Source organism: Falco biarmicus, chromosome 2 (assembly GCF_023638135.1).
Source record: "Falco biarmicus isolate bFalBia1 chromosome 2, bFalBia1.pri, whole genome shotgun sequence".
NCBI classification, from domain to species: domain Eukaryota; kingdom Metazoa; phylum Chordata; class Aves; order Falconiformes; family Falconidae; genus Falco; species Falco biarmicus.
The window spans coordinates 72,388,128-72,406,952 of NC_079289.1; the positions used below are offsets into that span (position 1 = coordinate 72,388,128).

Sequence of the window (18,825 nt, forward strand, 5' to 3'; positions counted from 1 at the left end):
GGCTATCTGCCTCTAGGTATTAAAACAGCAAAATGCAATGCAACTGTAAGAAATAATGATTGTACCTGGGAAAAGGACAGTGTCCCCAAAGACTTGATACAGAAATGAAATAGCCATTAATCTTTATTCTATATAGGGTGTTATGTGTAAAATATATATAGGATGTAAGATGATGCAAAAAGAACAATGCCAGTGTCTACACATATTGGCACATTTGTCTATATTAAGTATCCTAAACAAAAGCAACCCTTGTGAAGAAAATGTTTGTTTGTACCATATACTGTTGAAGTACGTATAACATGCTACAAATATAAAAACACCAAAAATGTAATTTTTGGTATTTTCAACTTTTGCAGCGTTTTTATTCTTAAATCAGTACTGCAAGCTTTTAAAAATTGAATGGGATTTTATTACTGTTATAAATTATCCACCTTCCCTAAAGAATATAATCTATTAACAGTTAATAATATTAGAAATTCAGACTCAAAAAATATGATTCTCTAGGACAGTATATTTCTTATACCTCTCAGATCTCTAACATTCTGAAAATTTAAGCCACATGAAGCAATCAAAGAGAAAGGAAGCTAAATGTTTATGCTCAATGTTTACTTTAAATGAAGGTTTTGAAAAAAAAAGAAATCTGAGAGATTTTAGACCAGAATTATATGCACCAAATACTACTAAGCAAAATTTCATAAAATACTGTAGTTTCCTCATAACAATCCTTGCATTTACATTGTGGTATGCAGTCCTTTTTTGTTAAAAGAAACTGGTGCTGTTTGCACATCTCAATTCTGTTGTCTACTTGACAGAGGGGGTCTATTTGACACTTCTCAAGCCTTGTTCATTCCGGTCCTGTTTGTACAAAAGTGGAATGAAGAGTCTTGAACATTTTGCTTTCACATTTACTTTGGTACATAGATTTCTTTCTTTGTAAGCAAAACGATGATCAAAGACTTAACATTTTCACACCTTGTTGTCACAGCCTCTTTTCCAAGACTCCAAATTACCAAAGAACAAGTTGAATCAAGACCTTTATCCTGTTCACTTATTTTTATAACAAAACCTTCTCATGGGCATGGCATTCCACTGTCAAGGAGATGAAGAAGGAAGACCTTTTCTGAACCTATTAAGATCTCCTTTTGGAATACAAAGAGAAATGATGATTTAGCTTTACTAGCGGGACCCTGGATATGCAGAGAGGAGACCAAAGAGGAGGAGCGCTGGTCCTGCTCTATCAGTAAGCATCTCCTCCTGGGATAGCAGGAGACTCATAAGAGAGTGAGTCTCTCAGCTACTTCTGCTTTCCAAAGGTAACACTTGTACAAGTAATCACACATCCGTATTGTGTAAGAAGAGTATCTTAGACAAGTTTATCCTATTCCTGTGCAGCACAGTAAGGTCATATTGCCCATTTTGTCTATTTGTGTAAAATGACAATGAAACAACAATCCACATCTTTACTTTAGGGATTCAGTGCTGCTTTACACCATGGGATTTCACAGCACGCATTTTGCTAAGAACTGCATGTGGTAAAGATGTCTTCTGTGAAAACTGTAGAGATTGTGCATTAATAGGAAACAATTTGTAGCTTCCCAAATTGTTGATGATTGGTCTGTCTCTGCAGACAGCTATGGCCCAGTCTTAAACTTTTATCAAGCACTGACACACAGGACATTGTAGAAAACTCTGGTAGGGAGAAGACAAAGAAGATCTAAAAATAAAACTGGCACTGAGAACATGAGATACATATGAAACATTCAGTACTGCAAATAAGAAGCCTCTGACAGATTTACAGGCAATAAATAGTGGGTCAAAAATCATCTTGTTTCTAAGAAAGACCTGTCGGAGACTAAGTCACCTTGCTAGTAAGGTAGTTAATGGAAATTGTTGGTTACTTTATATTGAGGAAATAGTGTTTAAACTCAGCTAAAATGGCTATACTACAGCTATATTTTTAGTTCTGGTAATAAAAGAAAAATATAAACAGATGCTTCCAGCATATAGTCAATAAAACATGTCAATAAAATAAACAGCTTGAATGCACCGTTGGTGAGTTTGCTGATGACAGCAGACTGGGAGGTGCTGTCAAGTCTCTCAAGGGACAAGAGGACTTGCAGAAGCTTCTAGATAGATTGGACTATTGGGCTACAATTAATGGGATGAAACTTAATAACTCAAAATGCTGCATTCTGGATCTAGAATGGAGTAACGCCAGGCACAAGAATAAACTGGGAGAGGGGTGGCTGGAGAGCAGCCCTGCCAAAAGGGATCTGGGGGTGCTGGTCGGCAGCAGGCTCAATGCAGGTCAGCAGTGGCCCTGGCAGCCACCAGGGCAACCCGCACCCTGGGGTGCCCCGGACACGGCACAACCAGCCGGCCAGAAGAGGTGATGGTACCGCTGTGTTCAGCCCTGGTGCGGCCTCACCTGGAGCGCTGTGGGCAGTTCTGGGCCCCACGAGTTAAGGATGTGAAGGTCCTTGAATGTGTCCAGAGGAGGGAAAGAAAGCTGGTGAAAAGGCTGGAAGGCATGTCCTGTGAGAAGCCACTAAGGACCTTGGCTTTGTCAACTTTGGACAAAAAGAGGTTGAGGGGTGACCTCATTGCTCTCTACAGCTTCCTGAAGAGGGGATGGGGAGAAGGAGTTGCTGAGCTCTTCTCCCTGGGATCCAGACACAGAACGCCTGGGAGTGGCTCAAAGCTGTGCCAGGGGACGTTCCAACTGGATGTTAGGAAGAATATCTTTACCAAGAGGGTGGTCAAACACAGGAACAGGCTTCGTGGAGAGGTGGTCGATGCCCCAAGCCTGTCAGTGTTTAAGAGGCATTTGGACAATGCCCTCAACGATGTGCTTAACTTTTGGTCAGCCCTGAAGTGGTCAGGCAGTTGGACTAAGTGATTGTTGTAGGTTGCTTCTAAGTGAAATACTCTATAATGCTTAAACATTTTGCTATGGTACATTTTTTAAATATTAACAAGAAATTATTCATTTTCCTATCACTTGCAGACAGCTATCACAATTGCCAGGCATGCTTATGCAATGAAGTGCGATACACTCTCTCATATGAACACCTACTAAATTAGGGAGCTGGATCTTCACTCTTCAATGCTTAATGAGAAGGGGAAAGTCCTGGGATTACATTTTATCAAGCAGGTTCCAATTCCCTCATCTTGTTTTGGGGCAGTTCATTATCTCTGCATTCAGGACAAATTATATGAAACAAGCAATTGGAAGATACTCTGCAGGCTGTTTTGTCTTTGTGCAGCTCCAATGCTTTATTTTAGTTTAACAAACAGAATTTCACCAAGACAGAAACAATAAAAGTAATCTACCTATGATGAGTTAAATGCCCTCAGAAACTCATTCCGCTGTTTCATGTATTCAATTACCTTTCTACAGTATCCTCTGTACCATAAAATACTTGCTGTGTTCTGAGCTTTTTGAAGAGTTTTCAGTTTAGCAACTTCTGTACATGAATTCCATACAGTACTGACATTTTTGATGGTGGGGTTATACCAGATTTACTCTTGTCTAAAGCAATGAAGAATTTGACCAACAACTGTGTTGCACTGGAAAGGTATTTTCAGAGTAAGGTGCTTCAAGTAATAAACTAATCTGATTTTTGTGATTTCAGAATTTTTTAGTAAGAGAGAACTCTTCTCCATGATGCTGATGCTGAAGGCTGCTGGAAAAATCATTTTTTTTCAAAATATTTAAACACATGAATATTTTGCACCTTAAAATACTTTCACCTTAAACTAACTGAAAATATTTAGGTTTTGTTCTTAAGACTGCAGATAATGTGTTTATGTTTTAGGATAAACAAGAATCCTAATTTGTCGACATAGATACTTAGAAATAACTGAAAATGCTTAGATTTTCTCCTAGGAAATAATTTTCCTTATCTGTTTTCATTACTTCAATTCATAAAACAGTTTATATTTCTAGAATTATTAATAATGCTGGCTCAGATGTGTCCATATTTTAATTACCTTTTAAAACTATTGATCTACAGCTTCCACTTTTCACATCCTGTTAAGGTAAGGATCGGTCAGTTTTAAATTTTAATGCTATCCAATCTGAAACTTAAAATGGACAAGTCAACTTTATCCAAACACAGATAAAGTGAAATTTTTAGTTGCAAAATCCATTAAAAAGGCATTCTTTTTCATTTTTATTTTTTTCTATAGACAAAGCAAATCATTATGAATCTGATTGTCCCACTAGTACAAAGAAGCTGAAATGAAAACTTGGACAACCATCCTTCAACTTGATTTTTTTTAAGGAAACACAATATCATGGTTACAGAGCTATCTGCAAGTTTTCCTCTTTTTCTTTGCTCCAGCTGTGTGCCTTATAAGCCAAACCTCATGCTGTAGTGGAATTCCCTGTTCCTTCCATTTCTTAGGCAGGTCCTGGGTCAAAATACATATCAATTGTATTGGCTACTTCTACATATGCAAGTAACATGGTGTGATAGGACCTTGAAAGCATTGGAGATGAGTCTCTTTTTATCTATGCTGCCTTCAGCCCAGGGGGGTCAGTCACCTCATACTGGAGACCCTTACTTCTGCCCACTCTCATGCCATTTCTGAGTTACTACACCGAGTGTGTGTAGCCCACCCCACCCCTCCGCGCCAAGTCTGGACAGCGCACACTGCATAGTGATGTAGGGGATGAATGAAAGACCTTTTCCAGCAACACAGAGGCAGTGCTGGGGACATCCCATGAACGAACTGATGACTGTCTTCTTGAGCCTGCCCACCCCTGAAGGAACAGAGCAGTATGACTTTCTAGATACCCTTACCATCACAGTAGTTTTGCCCACAGTCATCTGGGGGCTCACAACCAGAAATGCTTGGGCTAATGGTACTGTCTCATCTCTGGAATATGGGACAAAAATCATGGTATACTCACCTTTTAAATGCAGAAGAGACACTATTGATGTCCTTGACTGTGAGCTGCCACCAAGCTTTTCATCATCTCTGCATAGTATTTCAGGAATCCCTATCCATGTACAAGTCAAAGTGCTGTGAGACTGGTTTCCCCTAACTCCTACTGGTTAGTGGCTAACTGCCTTGGGGTGAGCAAATCCTCTATTGGCAGAGGTCTGACACCATCCTCCAAACACTCTTTTCTCAGTCAGATCTATGAAACCATCCAGATTTTTTGTATCACTGGATTCAGAAAATGGGAAGAACTTGATAGGACCCACATCCCTACCCAGTACATGGTCCATCAAGGCTACGACTACAAAAAACACAAGAGAGACTGCCCCATTGTCATGCAGACATTTGTTCACCACTGAAGGAGATTTATGGAGCCCTGAAGGGACTCAATATATGTGTCTTCCATTACTATGAGCACAGGCTCAGCTGTGAAGCTGGAACCTTTTGCCAGAAAAGGACAGTATCATTCGTGGCTACATCATAGCAGGTGCCCCATACTCCTGTATCATTAGGGCATATGAAACCAAACTCATATATGGAAGCATGTCAGTATGATCCTCTGCTTCTGAGTACACAGCTGTGGTTGACCTCCAAGCTTTTGCTCCCACTGGGTAACTGTATGAATGTGTGAGTGAACTATGTGGCTGAATAAATGAATTTGCTGTATGGATGGTTATCTGTTATTAATAATTACAATTTGATTCTGTAAATACCAAGTCAATAAATAAAAGGAGATCTATACACATTGCACTGTGTGTTTATTACACACACATACTCAGTCCCCAGTAAGTGAAAAATCATTCTACAAAAGAGCTGTGTTCAATATATGCAATATTCCTCATTGGAAGTTTATAGCTTTAACATATATAGTGATAAATAGCCTTCCAAAACCAAATATTGCTTGTTTTAACAGTAGGAACCAAGCGCCAAAGAAAAAGAATTTTGAATGAAAGTTTATACAACCTTACATAAGAACCTGGGACTTAGTTCCTTAGGAATTTTCTGTAGGTTTCTAATGTAGAATGACAAAGATCAAAGTGCAAGTTCATTCACTGAGCTAGATGATGCTAGGTCTTGACTTTAGTCTGCCACATAACAATTAATATCTTAACACCTCAGCTAATGACTGCTTTTGCAGAGGTGAGAATACACCTGCATTTTTCTTTCTTCCTGCCTCCACACTCTGCCTATTTTAAAAGAAAAAAAAATAAATAAAAAATTGCAGCAGTCTCTTAGGTTCAGCCCAGAGCAGAATGAAAAAGATATGTATTTTACATGTCTAAAATGTTGTCAAGGATCCTTTCCTGTCCATCTGTATTTCTCTTCCTCAAAGATACAAAAGAAGTGGTCTTCAGGCATCCCAAAGGATTCCTGCATTTCAGTCCCATTTCCCAAAACATACTTTTGTAAAAGAAGGTTTGTTTCAAAACCTGTAAAAGCCCCTTTGGTTGATGTGCATGCAAGTCCTTTTCAGTATTACCTCAAGCTAGTTTTCATAGACTAGCTGGATATGAGGCAAATAGTCCTCAAGTGTTTGCTGGGAGGTGACTCATCCTGAACCAATCTCTCCTTCCATGTTTATTGCACTCTGTTGTTCTTACATCAATATAATTCCACAATGAACACCATGTCAATCAAACCAAAATACTCTATTAACATATGATAGAGCAGTCATAAATCTGTCCAACCTGTCACATGCCCTGTAAGAAGTGTCTTAAACCTTGACACAGGCTAAGGGTGGACATGACCATCCAATAACAATGGAAGAAAAAAGGCACAGAAAAATTATATTTAGCTAAGAACAAGCTGTAACAATGAATCATTCCTACAGAATAATGAAGGGATTATTGCACTTTAAACAGAGAACTTGATTGAATAAACCTATCTGAGCATGCATTGATTTGTTATAATTTGCTGCTTTTCTAATATTCAAACTCAGCTGCTGATAAACATTTGTTACGCTTAACATTATTTGCTGGTTTTTAAACTAATTACATAAGTAAGGCAGCAATAAATGGTTCAGGTGTTAACAAAGCATTAGTGTAACTACACAGCATGTAGAGGGAAAACATTGATAGCAGCAGATGGATAGTGACAGTTTCCATCAAAAAGAGAATTTTACTTTTCAGCTATGGATGTGGATGTAAGACAGAAAGTGTAAAAATGCAGCCAAACCAGTGTCTCTAGTTCCACAGCTAACTGTGGCTGCTAGCACCAATGGCCAGCTAGATGCCTAAACATCATGAATAAGCTTGCAATACTGATTTCATCTCAGGGGATAAACTAAACTACAACAAAGCAGAGATCAAAAAAACCCCAAATCGTAATCAGCAAGCTCAGCTGCCTTGCCAGCACCAGGAGGAGGACGTGCAAGTGCTGCACAGACCCTACCATTGTAGCCGTGAAGGGGATATTGTCAATCACAGAGGAGGCCAAAGCAGACACCCAGAGCACTAAAACGATGGCCACTGCCAAGCGCTGGTCCTCAGGAACCACCTGGAATTGAGAGAGATCAAATTAAAATTTTGATGAGATCAGTGTTGTTCTGTCCTCCCCCGTGGCATAATTGCACAATCTTCACAGATTTAATTTATCAGTATTTATTATTCCTTTAGGCTCTGAGATAGGAAAACATCTTAAAGAAAACAGCCTAACATTTAATAACACAATTACTGTTCTTTTTCCAAGAAAATTTGAACAAATAGAAATATAAAGACTGATATTTCTAATATTCAGATTTCATGCAAGAAATATATCGTGCAACTATGAATTTTCACCTTTCACTGTTTATGCTTTTTACATCTTTGTATTTTTGGGGTTTTTTAGACTACAGAAAAGGCTTCCCTTTTGCATTTATGGCTATGTTTATTCTGGGTGTGGACAGATACCTACATATTAAAGATAACCCATGACAAAGTATGACACATTTTCTTGATATTGCTGATGCAGGCATGCAGTCATTAATACTAAATCAAAATGAAAGTCTTATTCATTATTCTACTGGAGTAAAACTATTTTCCTTACCTGTAAATATTTTAAGCATACCTTTATTAACAAAGCTGTCTGCTCTCCTATATAGTCTATTAAGTGCAGATGAGCCAAAGCCTAAAAGAAAAAGACATGGCAGAAATTGGTAGCTGTATTTGCAGAAGTGGGTTGGTTGTACAGGAGTGACTGGTAGGCTGAGGTTTAAAATGGCATTCTTCAGTGGATACGTGTTTTCTGAATACCTGAACACAACTGTTGTCTATTAATCCAACTTCCCCCAAAACACAATATAGATAAAGTATATCATGTGTTTAAAAAGTTGGATGGAAACAGTCTTGTGCTCAGTCTCAGATGAAGAAATAGGAAAACAAAATATGTGTTTCTGTTAAACAGCTTTCTCAGACCCATAAAAAACTAACAGTACCCATCTGCTAAAATCAGACCAAACATCTTGGGTGAATGGAAGCTGGCATAGAGGCAGCAGCACCTGAAAGGCAGGAAAACTAGCTCTCCAATGCCCAAGTCAGGCACCTGAACTGAGGAGGCAAGCCCGGTAAGCACTGGACCCAGGAACAGCCTGGACCAGAGTGCTCTGTCCTCCCTGTGAGAGCCATTCCATTTGTACAGGATACTTAGATAGCATCCCATACAACTGTGGTTACTACCATGGATGAAAAGACATAGGAGAACTCCAGCCTAGTGGTGATGGCTCTGATCTCTCCTTGGGCAGACAGAACACAAGCTGACCTTCACACCCCAGAAGAATGATTTCCTCAAACCACAAGGTAAAGGCATGATTTTAACTCCTGAGGGCTAGCCTTTAATTCACTTTGGTTTTGCTTTCTTCTCTTACAAGCGTCCAGAACAAAGTACTGTTTTCAGGTTGAATAAGATATATCTGTTTTGTGACTTTTCAATTTTTCGGGGCAGAAAATCACATCATTTTTGGCTCAGCCTGGACCAAGCTGGTTGGCATTCGTTCTTTTTTTTTCTGCCATGACAAAGAATCATTCAGCTGCGATGCCTCACTTACTGACTCCATTCCCACACAGAGCTGCAGAAATATAAGCCACACACCTGGCAGTCAGGCAGAGCCTTTCCAAGACATCAGTGGGAAAAAAACCATTGAACTCACACACTGCCAAATTCCATGACAGAGATGGACAAAGGTCCTAATAGGCACCAAGTGGTGTGGTGCAACACACGGTAATGTCAGAGTGACAAAGATGCTGTCATTCAGACCAGCTATTCCTGTACCTGCAGCTCATTCAGGCAGCAGCTGAACGTTTGTGGTTTGGGTATCACCACATAATAAATTTGGCCCGGAAACTATATTTCCTTTTAACAATGTATTGCACAAGAAAAGGTATATCTACATTTAATGACAAGGCAAGCAGGAAGCAAGTAATGAGACTTTTAAATACAGATACTCCTTCCATTAAAAGAATAACAACAACAAAACAAAACAAAACCCAACACTTTTTCATTAGTTTAACTTCCTAGGAGAAAGTTTCCTAAGAAATTAATTCTTGTTGGCAATTTTAACTTACCATTTTTGTTCTAAGCTATCTGTGTTGCTTTAGCAACTCAAAGGTTATGACAGTGACTTTTTAAATGTGTGTAAACACAATATTCTTAATGAAAGGTACATCTTTTTCTGCAACTGCTTTGTGTTCACACCTCAAAAATAAACTTTTTTAACACATAGTGGTCAGCAGTTAGAGCCCAGAGTTACACTCAGTTAACATCGATGCCTTATTACTTAATTATCTATTAACAGAACATATTACTTTTCAGTAACACTAAAAATTTGTTCTGAAATCCAGACATGGAACTACAAAAGAGATGTCTGGGAAGGAGGGAAGGGAGTGAAGGACATGCACATTGCTCCCTTGCTCCTGCAAGACAGGCAGTCTCTACGTAGCCCATCACCTTAGAGATGATGACAGTACTAATCACATAACCAACTTTAGGATGTCTCTACAATATCCAGGCCAACTGCCTGCAAGCACCTAAGTGAAAGTCATCAGTTAACACCCTGTCACCAGCCTCCCCTGGGTGTAAACTGCAGAGAGTTTCCTGGATCTTCCTGTGTCTTCTAAGAGGAATAAGTATAACTGTACTAATTGGTCTCTTCAAGCATACTAGCTCCTGTCTGACAGCTCAAAATAGAGTTTTACTGCAGAAAAAATCACGTGCAGTTTTAGGTCAAAGTTGAATTTATGCACAAAAATGTGCATGAAACCCTCTTATGGACACTATGTCATTATGGCTGTTGTAAATAAACTCTGCCTAAAGGGATTAAGGTAAAATTTCAATTTTGACTGTAAGAGTGAACAAAATACTGTATCCCTGAGAGACAGAAACTTATGTCACAGAGACAGAAGAAGCAGAAAGATTTTGTAGCCTGTAACAGCCACTTGTGTATTAGGACTAAAAAACCGTAAAGACAAATTACTCAAAGAACACAACAGAAAACAAGAGAGGTCCAAAAGATTTCCAATTTTTTCACTGCAAAAGATCTACCAGACTGGACTAATGAGCATCCAAAGGCAGAACCTCCAGGAGTTCCCCCTTGGCTCTGGAATTCAAATCACATTTTCCAAAATTACTTGTAGCTGAAATCCCACACAGGCTTTTAAATGTGCCTTGTAATAGGAAAGGAAACATTTTTAGCAGTAGTAAATAGCTTCAGACTGGGAACCATCCAAGATGAAGGATCACCAAGGGTGAAGAATATGAGCTGACAACTGCTGAATGCCTAGAACATGGAAAGATTTCTTTTACTTCAATGCATATCTTTGTTTTGACTTGTTTCTTCTTGGCATTGTTAACCTAAAGGAAAGAAAAAAGCCTTGGCAAGGACTGTCATCTCCTGTTAATCCAAAGGGTAATAGATTCAGATCAAAATTAGCTGTGATGATATTTAGAACATCTCTCTTATTCATTTATGGGGAAGAATTTAATGTCTCTCACTTTTTTTGTGATTATCTTTACAAGGTTTTTTGATGACCTTAAACTGCTGTTATTCTAGAGAGCCAGGAAAAATATTCTTTCATTAGCAAACTATTCACTGGTGACCCAAGAAACCATAAAAATGAAGTTCAGTGAATTACAACTCGTATCCAAAGTCTGGCAGTAAATGGCAAATAACTTCCTGTGTGTTTTACTATGTTATTGTGCAGTCACGCAGCACTCAAATCAAAACCATTCAATCCAAGCTAAAACAATAAACACATCAGGGAATGCAACTAATAAACTATTACAGCAGCAGCAGACAAAATAAACATGGGTTCAAAAGGGTTCCCTGTAAGAGCTAGAAAATGCAAGGACATATAGAACCTCGTAACATAGAGAGCTAAAAATTGCCTGTACTAATGGGTGTACAATAAATCAACATTTCCTGATGAATTTTAGATCTAGTAGTTCACAAACAAGCCTCCTAATGATAATCAGAGTTTCCATTTATCTTCTCAGAGGTTACCAGATTTTGACTTCCAGTTTGGCAATTTGCTGTTTGTATTTGCTTCAGATTTTGTCCCTTTTACTGTTGGTGATTTTTATTTTAATAGATCCCAATTTACAAATTCTTGGGCTCTTTGCAATTACTAAGAGGGAGGGGGAAGAAGGAGGCTGTGTTAGCAAATTTGTTATTACAGGCTTTCCCCAGGCTGCTCACTCAGACAATTCACTAGCCATGGCAGTGCCAGCGGTCACTTGGGGCTTGTCAGTCATATTTCTACAATATTTTTACATCATTTAAACCCAACAATTAACAGCTGAAAAATATTTATCATTCTAGAAAACTAATTGACAAGTAAATGTGAGTATTCATACAAGGAATCATCAAACGTTAGGGTTAAAAATAAATCCTCTCCGGCTATACAAAAACATCAAACAGTAAATGCCATGGGACACAAACACAGCTGGACTGTTCCTAATAGTCAAGCAGACAAACACAAAGAAACTATACAGCAGGATATCAGACATTTCAGGTACTGAAACTTTTCAAATGACAAATGAAAACTGAAATTCAGTGATATTATCCTTTCAAAACATACTCCCATGTAACCTCTTAGGCCATTTGGTAGCCAGCATGTAGCAGACAGCATTAGGAACATTTTTCAACTCTGGTTTATTCTTGTTCTTTTATTTCTCCTATCATTTTTCTAAATAACTGCAAAACAAACACATAATTACATATCAACTATCTGCACACATAGACCACTACCAAACCTGGAAACTAAAATTCCACTCATACGAAAATGGTTGTATCAGACATATTCAGCAAATGCAGCACAAGGAGCAAGAGACCAATCTTACATTGAAAAACTAAATATCAAAGAGGTCCAGCCAGCTTCCACCATTCTGCAGTTTCTTTCTGTACTACCACAACTACACTTGATCTACAATATTCCAGCAAGACTGAATCTGCAGGACGCCTCTTCCCAGGAACATAATTTGTATTTGAAGTCAGTTGTAACTCTTCAGGCCTTCAGGCTTTAGAAATCAGAGAATCTTACCTCCATGAGAACAAAGAGTGCTGCAAAAAAAAGGAGGGTTGCCCACTCAACTCTGTTCAGTATCATCTCAAAATCATGGATGTCTGCTAACACTAGCAGCCAAATGGCTCCCAACATGGCAATCCAGCCTGCATGAGAAAGAGAGAACAGCACTTTACAATTCACAGACTTGTGATGCGCCACCATCATAAAAGTTCCAGCACTGCCATTTCCAAAGATTTTTGCCACACTTTTTCTCTGACTGTAACAGGGAAAGTTCACAGATACCACAGAATTAATGGTCTCTGCCTTCAAATTAAAATTAAACAGAAAAGGAAAAAAGGCAAATAAGGCACATTTGGGTTACTCCCAGTAATCAATGGTTTGAATCACAGAGAAGCCTTTAGGTGTTTAGGAGGTAGGCTGGAGGGTCCTGCAGCCCCAGGGCCTTAAGGACTCACCGGCTGCCTGCTCTAGGAGATGAACAGAGGAAAGGAAAATCTCTTCAAAACAGAAGAGGAACTGACTTTAAACAGCAAAACAAGCTCTTTCTGGACAGGATCCCTCTATATATCCTGGTGTGTTTTAAGGCACATACTTAGGAAACTGATTGCAAGTCAAATGCACAATCAGCCAGAGAATGTAATTAGTGAATCTCCTGTCTGAGCAAGGCTTGCTTTCCCAGTTAAAATGCTTGCTGGAGCTGTTTGATTCCTCTGGCATATTTATCTTAAACAACAGAATGGGATTTCAGATATGAAACAAAACAGGTTTGGGTGGGGTTTGGCTCAGAATGATGCTCCTCTTCCTACCTTCTCTATTTTTTTCCTAGATAATAGATGATTTTTTTTTTCAGTACGAAAAACTAAGGTACATAATTTAAGTGTTTTTTTTAATAGCACGGAAATAAAGCCTTCCACTTTTTCAAGTTTTTTCTATTTTGTCGCTATTTTATACACCTCATCTTATTTCATATATACACAGCCAGGATGTGATGGATTCACGGATTTGCAGAAAAAGCAAGGAAGAAAGACAAATAACAATCTTTGATGGCAAACAACTTCTAAGCCACAAACCTATAATCAAATACCCACTGTGACTCAGAAAGAATAGGCCCCTGCTACAAAGTAGATAGATGAGTAAAATGAGCCCTTTCCAAAAACCTTCAACAGTTGTAAGAAAATTCAGAGACACAAGATTGATTCATAAAATTTTAGGTCATTCAACTTCCAGCTTATGCATGTGTTTTTCCATTAAGTTAAAAGAAGACAGAGATTCAGAAATATCCAACAGTTTAAAATTAACATATATTCCATTTAAATCCTACTTAAATATAAAAAAAATAAAGGCACCAATGGTTCTTACTGTTCACTAATCTGTAAACATTAACTATTTTCTCTGAAAAATCCTGTAGAGTGTCACATAAGTAACCCCTAATTGAACAACACATTTTGTTCTGTCAAGTATATTTTAGGAGCTTTCAGTGACATACTGCACTCTTTAAATGAGAATATTTCATGTTAACAGTGATCAGTAAGGAACACCTGCTGAAAATCTTGCAACTCAGTGAGTTACTCCAGCTGGTGTGCTTTGTAAGGGGAGCTAAACCAGCCAGCTTGACACTAGCTCCAGCTTTCATGCTTTGAGTGCATTTATTTACTGCTGCGGAATTTGCGCAGCAGTGAAATCATATGTCTTGCACTGTTTGGCTCCAACACCAAAATGCTCTCAGTAACGTCAACTCTTCAGCTGATGACCTATTTCTGTTCTTTCAAGCATCTCCAGGTGCCATCTTCTCCCCAGCTCATCTCTACTCTTGATGTTCCTAACCTGACTTCTGTCCTTTCTGCTTTGCTGAAACCACTTTTTCCAGCACTACAAACAACTTCTTCGTTCCCCAGCTCTCCCCCCATGATCCTTCTGAAAAGCTTCCACAATTGCTGATGACCCTAGTTTTGCTCTTTCCTTGATAAGCAGTTTGCAAGAAACTTTTCTTTAGCCTGGTGCCAACCTAATCTACAGGGAGATGCAGGGAAATCCTTGTAAGAGAGCAGGTAGGAATGACTAGGAAACCTAGTGGCTTGTCAGCAGAAATAACCACCATACAGGTGGAAACAAAGCCAAAGTGAAGCAGAGAGCTGAAAAACAAAGGAATTCTGTGTCCCAGAAGTTGTAGCTTCAGCTCCTACATTGTTCCCAATACAAATTTTGAGTAAAATCTGATCTCAGTGCCTCAATGGATCCAAAACCCACGTCTCACAGCCAGCTCTGCTCACTTCCAAAGACAGAAACACTGCCATGTTGCAAGCTAAGCAAGTCTGTTCCCTGCTTTTGTCACAGTGATCTAATCAGAGTGCATGGTCAAAAATAGCTCATGCATAAGCATCATACTGCAAGGGAGAAGGAAAGCAAAAAAAAAAAAAAAAAAACCACCACAAAAGAGAGCAGGGTGGGAATAGTTAGCCCCAAATTTTCTTGTGAAGAATGGCATTTTACCACCCACTGGAAAGAGACTCCAGGACAGATCTAAGAGTGGCAATACTCTGTACCTCTTAGGATGAAGGCTGGATTCTGGCATAAACTGAAAACATATGAATTTTCTTTTGTGTACCAGACTCTGTATGTGTATAGACTTTGCAAAAACAGTTAAAAACCACAGGGACAGGAGTGCTCCCTGAGTTCCCACAGGAGCAAAAGAAAGTGAGGAGAGAACTATCAGTTCCTGTCTACCAAGCCTTTTTGCTGGCACAGTTGATTTACTGTCTTTCCAAAAACAAAGCAAATCTGTCCATGCAAATTAAATAGTTATTTGGTCAGAACACAAAGAAAAGGGTTATGGAAATGCACTGCCTAATTTTCTTCTGACTGTCATCTTGGCTGTTCTCCAAATCCCAATAAAGAACAGTGGGCTCAACTTTACCTTAAATAAAGATGATAGCAATTCCTGTTAGAGCAATATTGCAAGGGGACGCAATTGTGTGCAGATCAGGAGCCTAGTAGCAGAATTTTACTGCTGTTTTGTACAAATGTAAGTAACATTACACTTTGCCACATACGTTTTGTATGTAAGTATACCAAAGTGAAGAATAGTGATTTCTCAATAGTTCTAGAACAACCTGTGATAATATCTTGGCTTTATTTCCACCCTCCTGCCTCCAATGAAAACAAATCAACTTGAGCATGCTATATGGAGATAACAAGTATTTGCTAAAGCTAATGAAATATAATTGAATTGCACAAGAGGTGGACAGAGCCAGGCATTCTTTAGTACTATGAGTGTTATCAGCGTGCATTAGCTCCCCACATCCAGCTTTGCACGGAGGGACAGTGCCCAGGCTTACAATATTGTTCCCTGGGCATATGGAGAGGCAAAGGAGGAGTCCTCCTGCAGTGCCCCATTAAGCACAGCTCTCTGGAGGCTCAAATGTGTCAGCTGCCAGTTCTGGCTGCACAAGAGCTTATTTCAGTCTACACACATGGTCTGCTCAGAGTGTATTGGCTTTCCTTGCTGTGCCTGCAAACTGGAGATACAGTTACCCATCACTCAGAGGGAGCACAGAGAAGAGAAGAGAAGAGAAGAGAAGAGAAGAGAAGAGAAGAGAAGAGAAGAGAAGAGAAGAGAAGAGAAGAGAAGAGAAGAGAAGAGAAGAGAAGAGAAGAGAAGAGAAGAGAAGAGAAGAGAAGAGAAGAGAAGAGAAGAGAAGAGAAGAGAAGAGAAGAGAAGAGAAGAGAAGAGAAGAGAAGAGAAGAGAAGAGAAGAGAAGAGGGAGGAGGAAGTCACTTGAGGAATTTGGGGCACTTCATGCAAGATATCCAGTCGCAATGCCCTTTAGTATCACGACTTGACTTCAAAACGCCCCACAGCTGGATGAGAATAAAGTCCTCTTCTGAAGCCTGAAGGCCACAGTAGCTCGTGTATGCCACAACTGCTTGAGTAACTGCTCTCTGCTGAATTCCTTGTCATTAACTACAAAGTTAGTGGCAGCCTGCCTTTCTAAGTGGGCAGGTTTTCTAAGGCTTTTCCAAGACCTTTCTAAGTATGTTCATGATGGTGGTTTGTATATTTGGGTAGCTTTGCATTTTCCCTGAATTCTATCTGAAGCATTCCTTTCTTTTTGAAGAATTGAAAGTACTAAAACACATTAAAGAGCAGCTCCTCTGCTATTTTATTTATTTTCTAGCTTACTGGGCCACAAAAGAGAGCCAGGAGGAAAAGAAATAGAAATCACTTCAAAAAATAACTTCTCATTACTATAGTGAAAGCAAAGCCCATTTACAGTTCCTCAGACCACTTCCTTTACTGACTTTAACAGTGAAACAATGCCCCTGTTTCACAACAGACGTTCTGGAAAAATAACTTGGAGAGAAACTGAATCTAAATTCCATTTCTGCACTAATACGGTACCGGTTGAAGACAGTGACAATTTCTATTTATTTTAGGAAAAATAAAATGAAATTTTATTATAAAACGCATGTTGCAAATTTACAATGCATTCTTCATAGAAAAAAATCCAATGTCTTCTGCTTAGGGCTAGAAGAAAAGTACAGTAGAAATAGTGTGAGTGCATTGCTTGTCAATATGCTTTACTCAGTAGGAAAACCACCTTCGGAACAACAAATAGCTCACAATAAGCAGAATCCAATTGCAATCCTACTCAAAAAAAAAACCCAACTTATTTTGAAATAATCAAGCAGAAGGACTTGAAAATCAAAAACAATCTAATAGAATCAAATAGAAGTCTACAATATGTGGGAAGAAAGTAGGTGAAAGAGAAAGAAATGAAAGAAAAAGTTGCTGTGTAATCTGTAGACCTTTCAAATTTTCATTAAAAAAAAAAAAATGTATTCCTTAGGAAAGTAATTTTGTCTGACCTACTACCAGCTGAAAAATATAATGTTTCCTCTCAACAATGTGAACATGTAAACACTGCATGTTCACTTTACATGCACAGAATTTGAAATAATGTATTTATGAACAGTGACAGTACACAGAAATTTCACTCTTTTGGAAACTGAAATGGCACTTGAGACATTTGCACTGAAAAACAAAGCCAGGATAACACTGGACGTTGTCAATGCTGGCCTGGGCAAAACAGCATGCTGCTTCAAGACAGACAGGCACAGGGTGCTACATTTAGGTAGGAAGAGTTAAAACTGCACAAATCTGGGGCGAGAAGCAACTGGGTGCCTAACAGTCCTGCAGAAAAGACTCAAGAAATACAGCAGATCACAACTGAACCTAATGGCCCACTGAAATACAGAACTAGGACTATAAATGGTAAACCCTGTGAAGCAACCTCTGCTCTTTTCATCCCTGGGAAGCCCCAAGAAGATATACTTGAAGTAAGATGTGTACCCATCGGGAAATCCAAGGCAGAGAAGTAAGCACAATCAACAGTCTGAAAAGTTGGCTTTTGAGGAAAAAATTAAAGAATCCAGGATATTTAGCTCAAAGATAAGAAAATTAAAGAGGTCCTGGCAAGCCTTTGGGTATGTACAGGGCTGCTTCAGAGGGCAGAGAGCAACCTGTTTGTGGCAGCAGTAGTGGGTAGGACAAAAGGGGGTAAGAAGGAGGTGTAATAGCAGCAAGAAAGATTCATGCTACACAATATTCCAGGTCACGTATTTATAGAGGTTGAGAAATAAGCAGAGGGTATTTTCAAATCATCTAAACCAGCTTCTGCCAGATGAAAATATAATACTCCTATCTGAAAACAATGGGATGGACACCGATTTTCTAGGTATTTGCCACTGAAAAAAAGTATTATATTCTTTTTCTGTGTTCTTAACAATTGTCTATTTGTCAAAATGGCCACAGTAACTTCTTCCGAACTGCAGAAACCCTTTTAGCCCACAATGTTCATCGCAGGTTTACCAGCTAAAACATATTTGGTGCTTACCTTCAAATAATTATTTACACAGCATGTTCTTGAATATAAAGGAAGTAAAGCCCATCACTGGGCTTAATTCCAACAGATTAATCAGAAGAAGTCTCAACTCCACAGCTCCTCAAAATTTAGCCTAATGATGTATGCCAGTATTTCCAGTAGTGCTTTCTCTACTCATAGAATATGTTTCATCGGTAGTTCCAAATGTGAATGAAAATGTCTTGTATTTTTGTTTCTGTAATGTTTTGTTTTATTTTATTTTATCAGGCATCCCTGAAAATGTACATTCTGAAATCATGCTTAATGTTTAGAAGTAATACTTGCTGTCAATCAATAAGCACCATTTTATATTATCTTTATAAAGTTGCCCTCTTACAAAGCAACTTGCTGGGCTTTGAGCAGTCTCTTTTCATAGACTTAAGCTCATAGAAATAATTTTCTGTTGTTCTGAGCTATTTGTACCACCACAGTTTAAGGCTACTCACTGGGGAGAGAAT

At 38.8% G+C, this 18,825-nt stretch overlaps 1 protein-coding gene across 1 annotated transcript in view; it reads right to left on the reverse strand.

Moving 5' to 3' along the window:
- OCA2 (OCA2 melanosomal transmembrane protein) overlaps positions 1-18,825 on the reverse strand; it is a 176,265-nt gene that overhangs the window by 59,762 nt on the left and 97,678 nt on the right. Inside the window, exons 18-20 of the mRNA XM_056329924.1 lie at positions 12,462-12,589; positions 7,996-8,055; positions 7,342-7,446 (exon numbers count right to left, since the gene is read on the reverse strand). Of these exons, the coding sequence (XP_056185899.1) occupies positions 7,342-7,446; positions 7,996-8,055; positions 12,462-12,589 (293 nt within the window). The remainder of the gene's footprint in view (positions 1-7,341; positions 7,447-7,995; positions 8,056-12,461; positions 12,590-18,825) is intronic.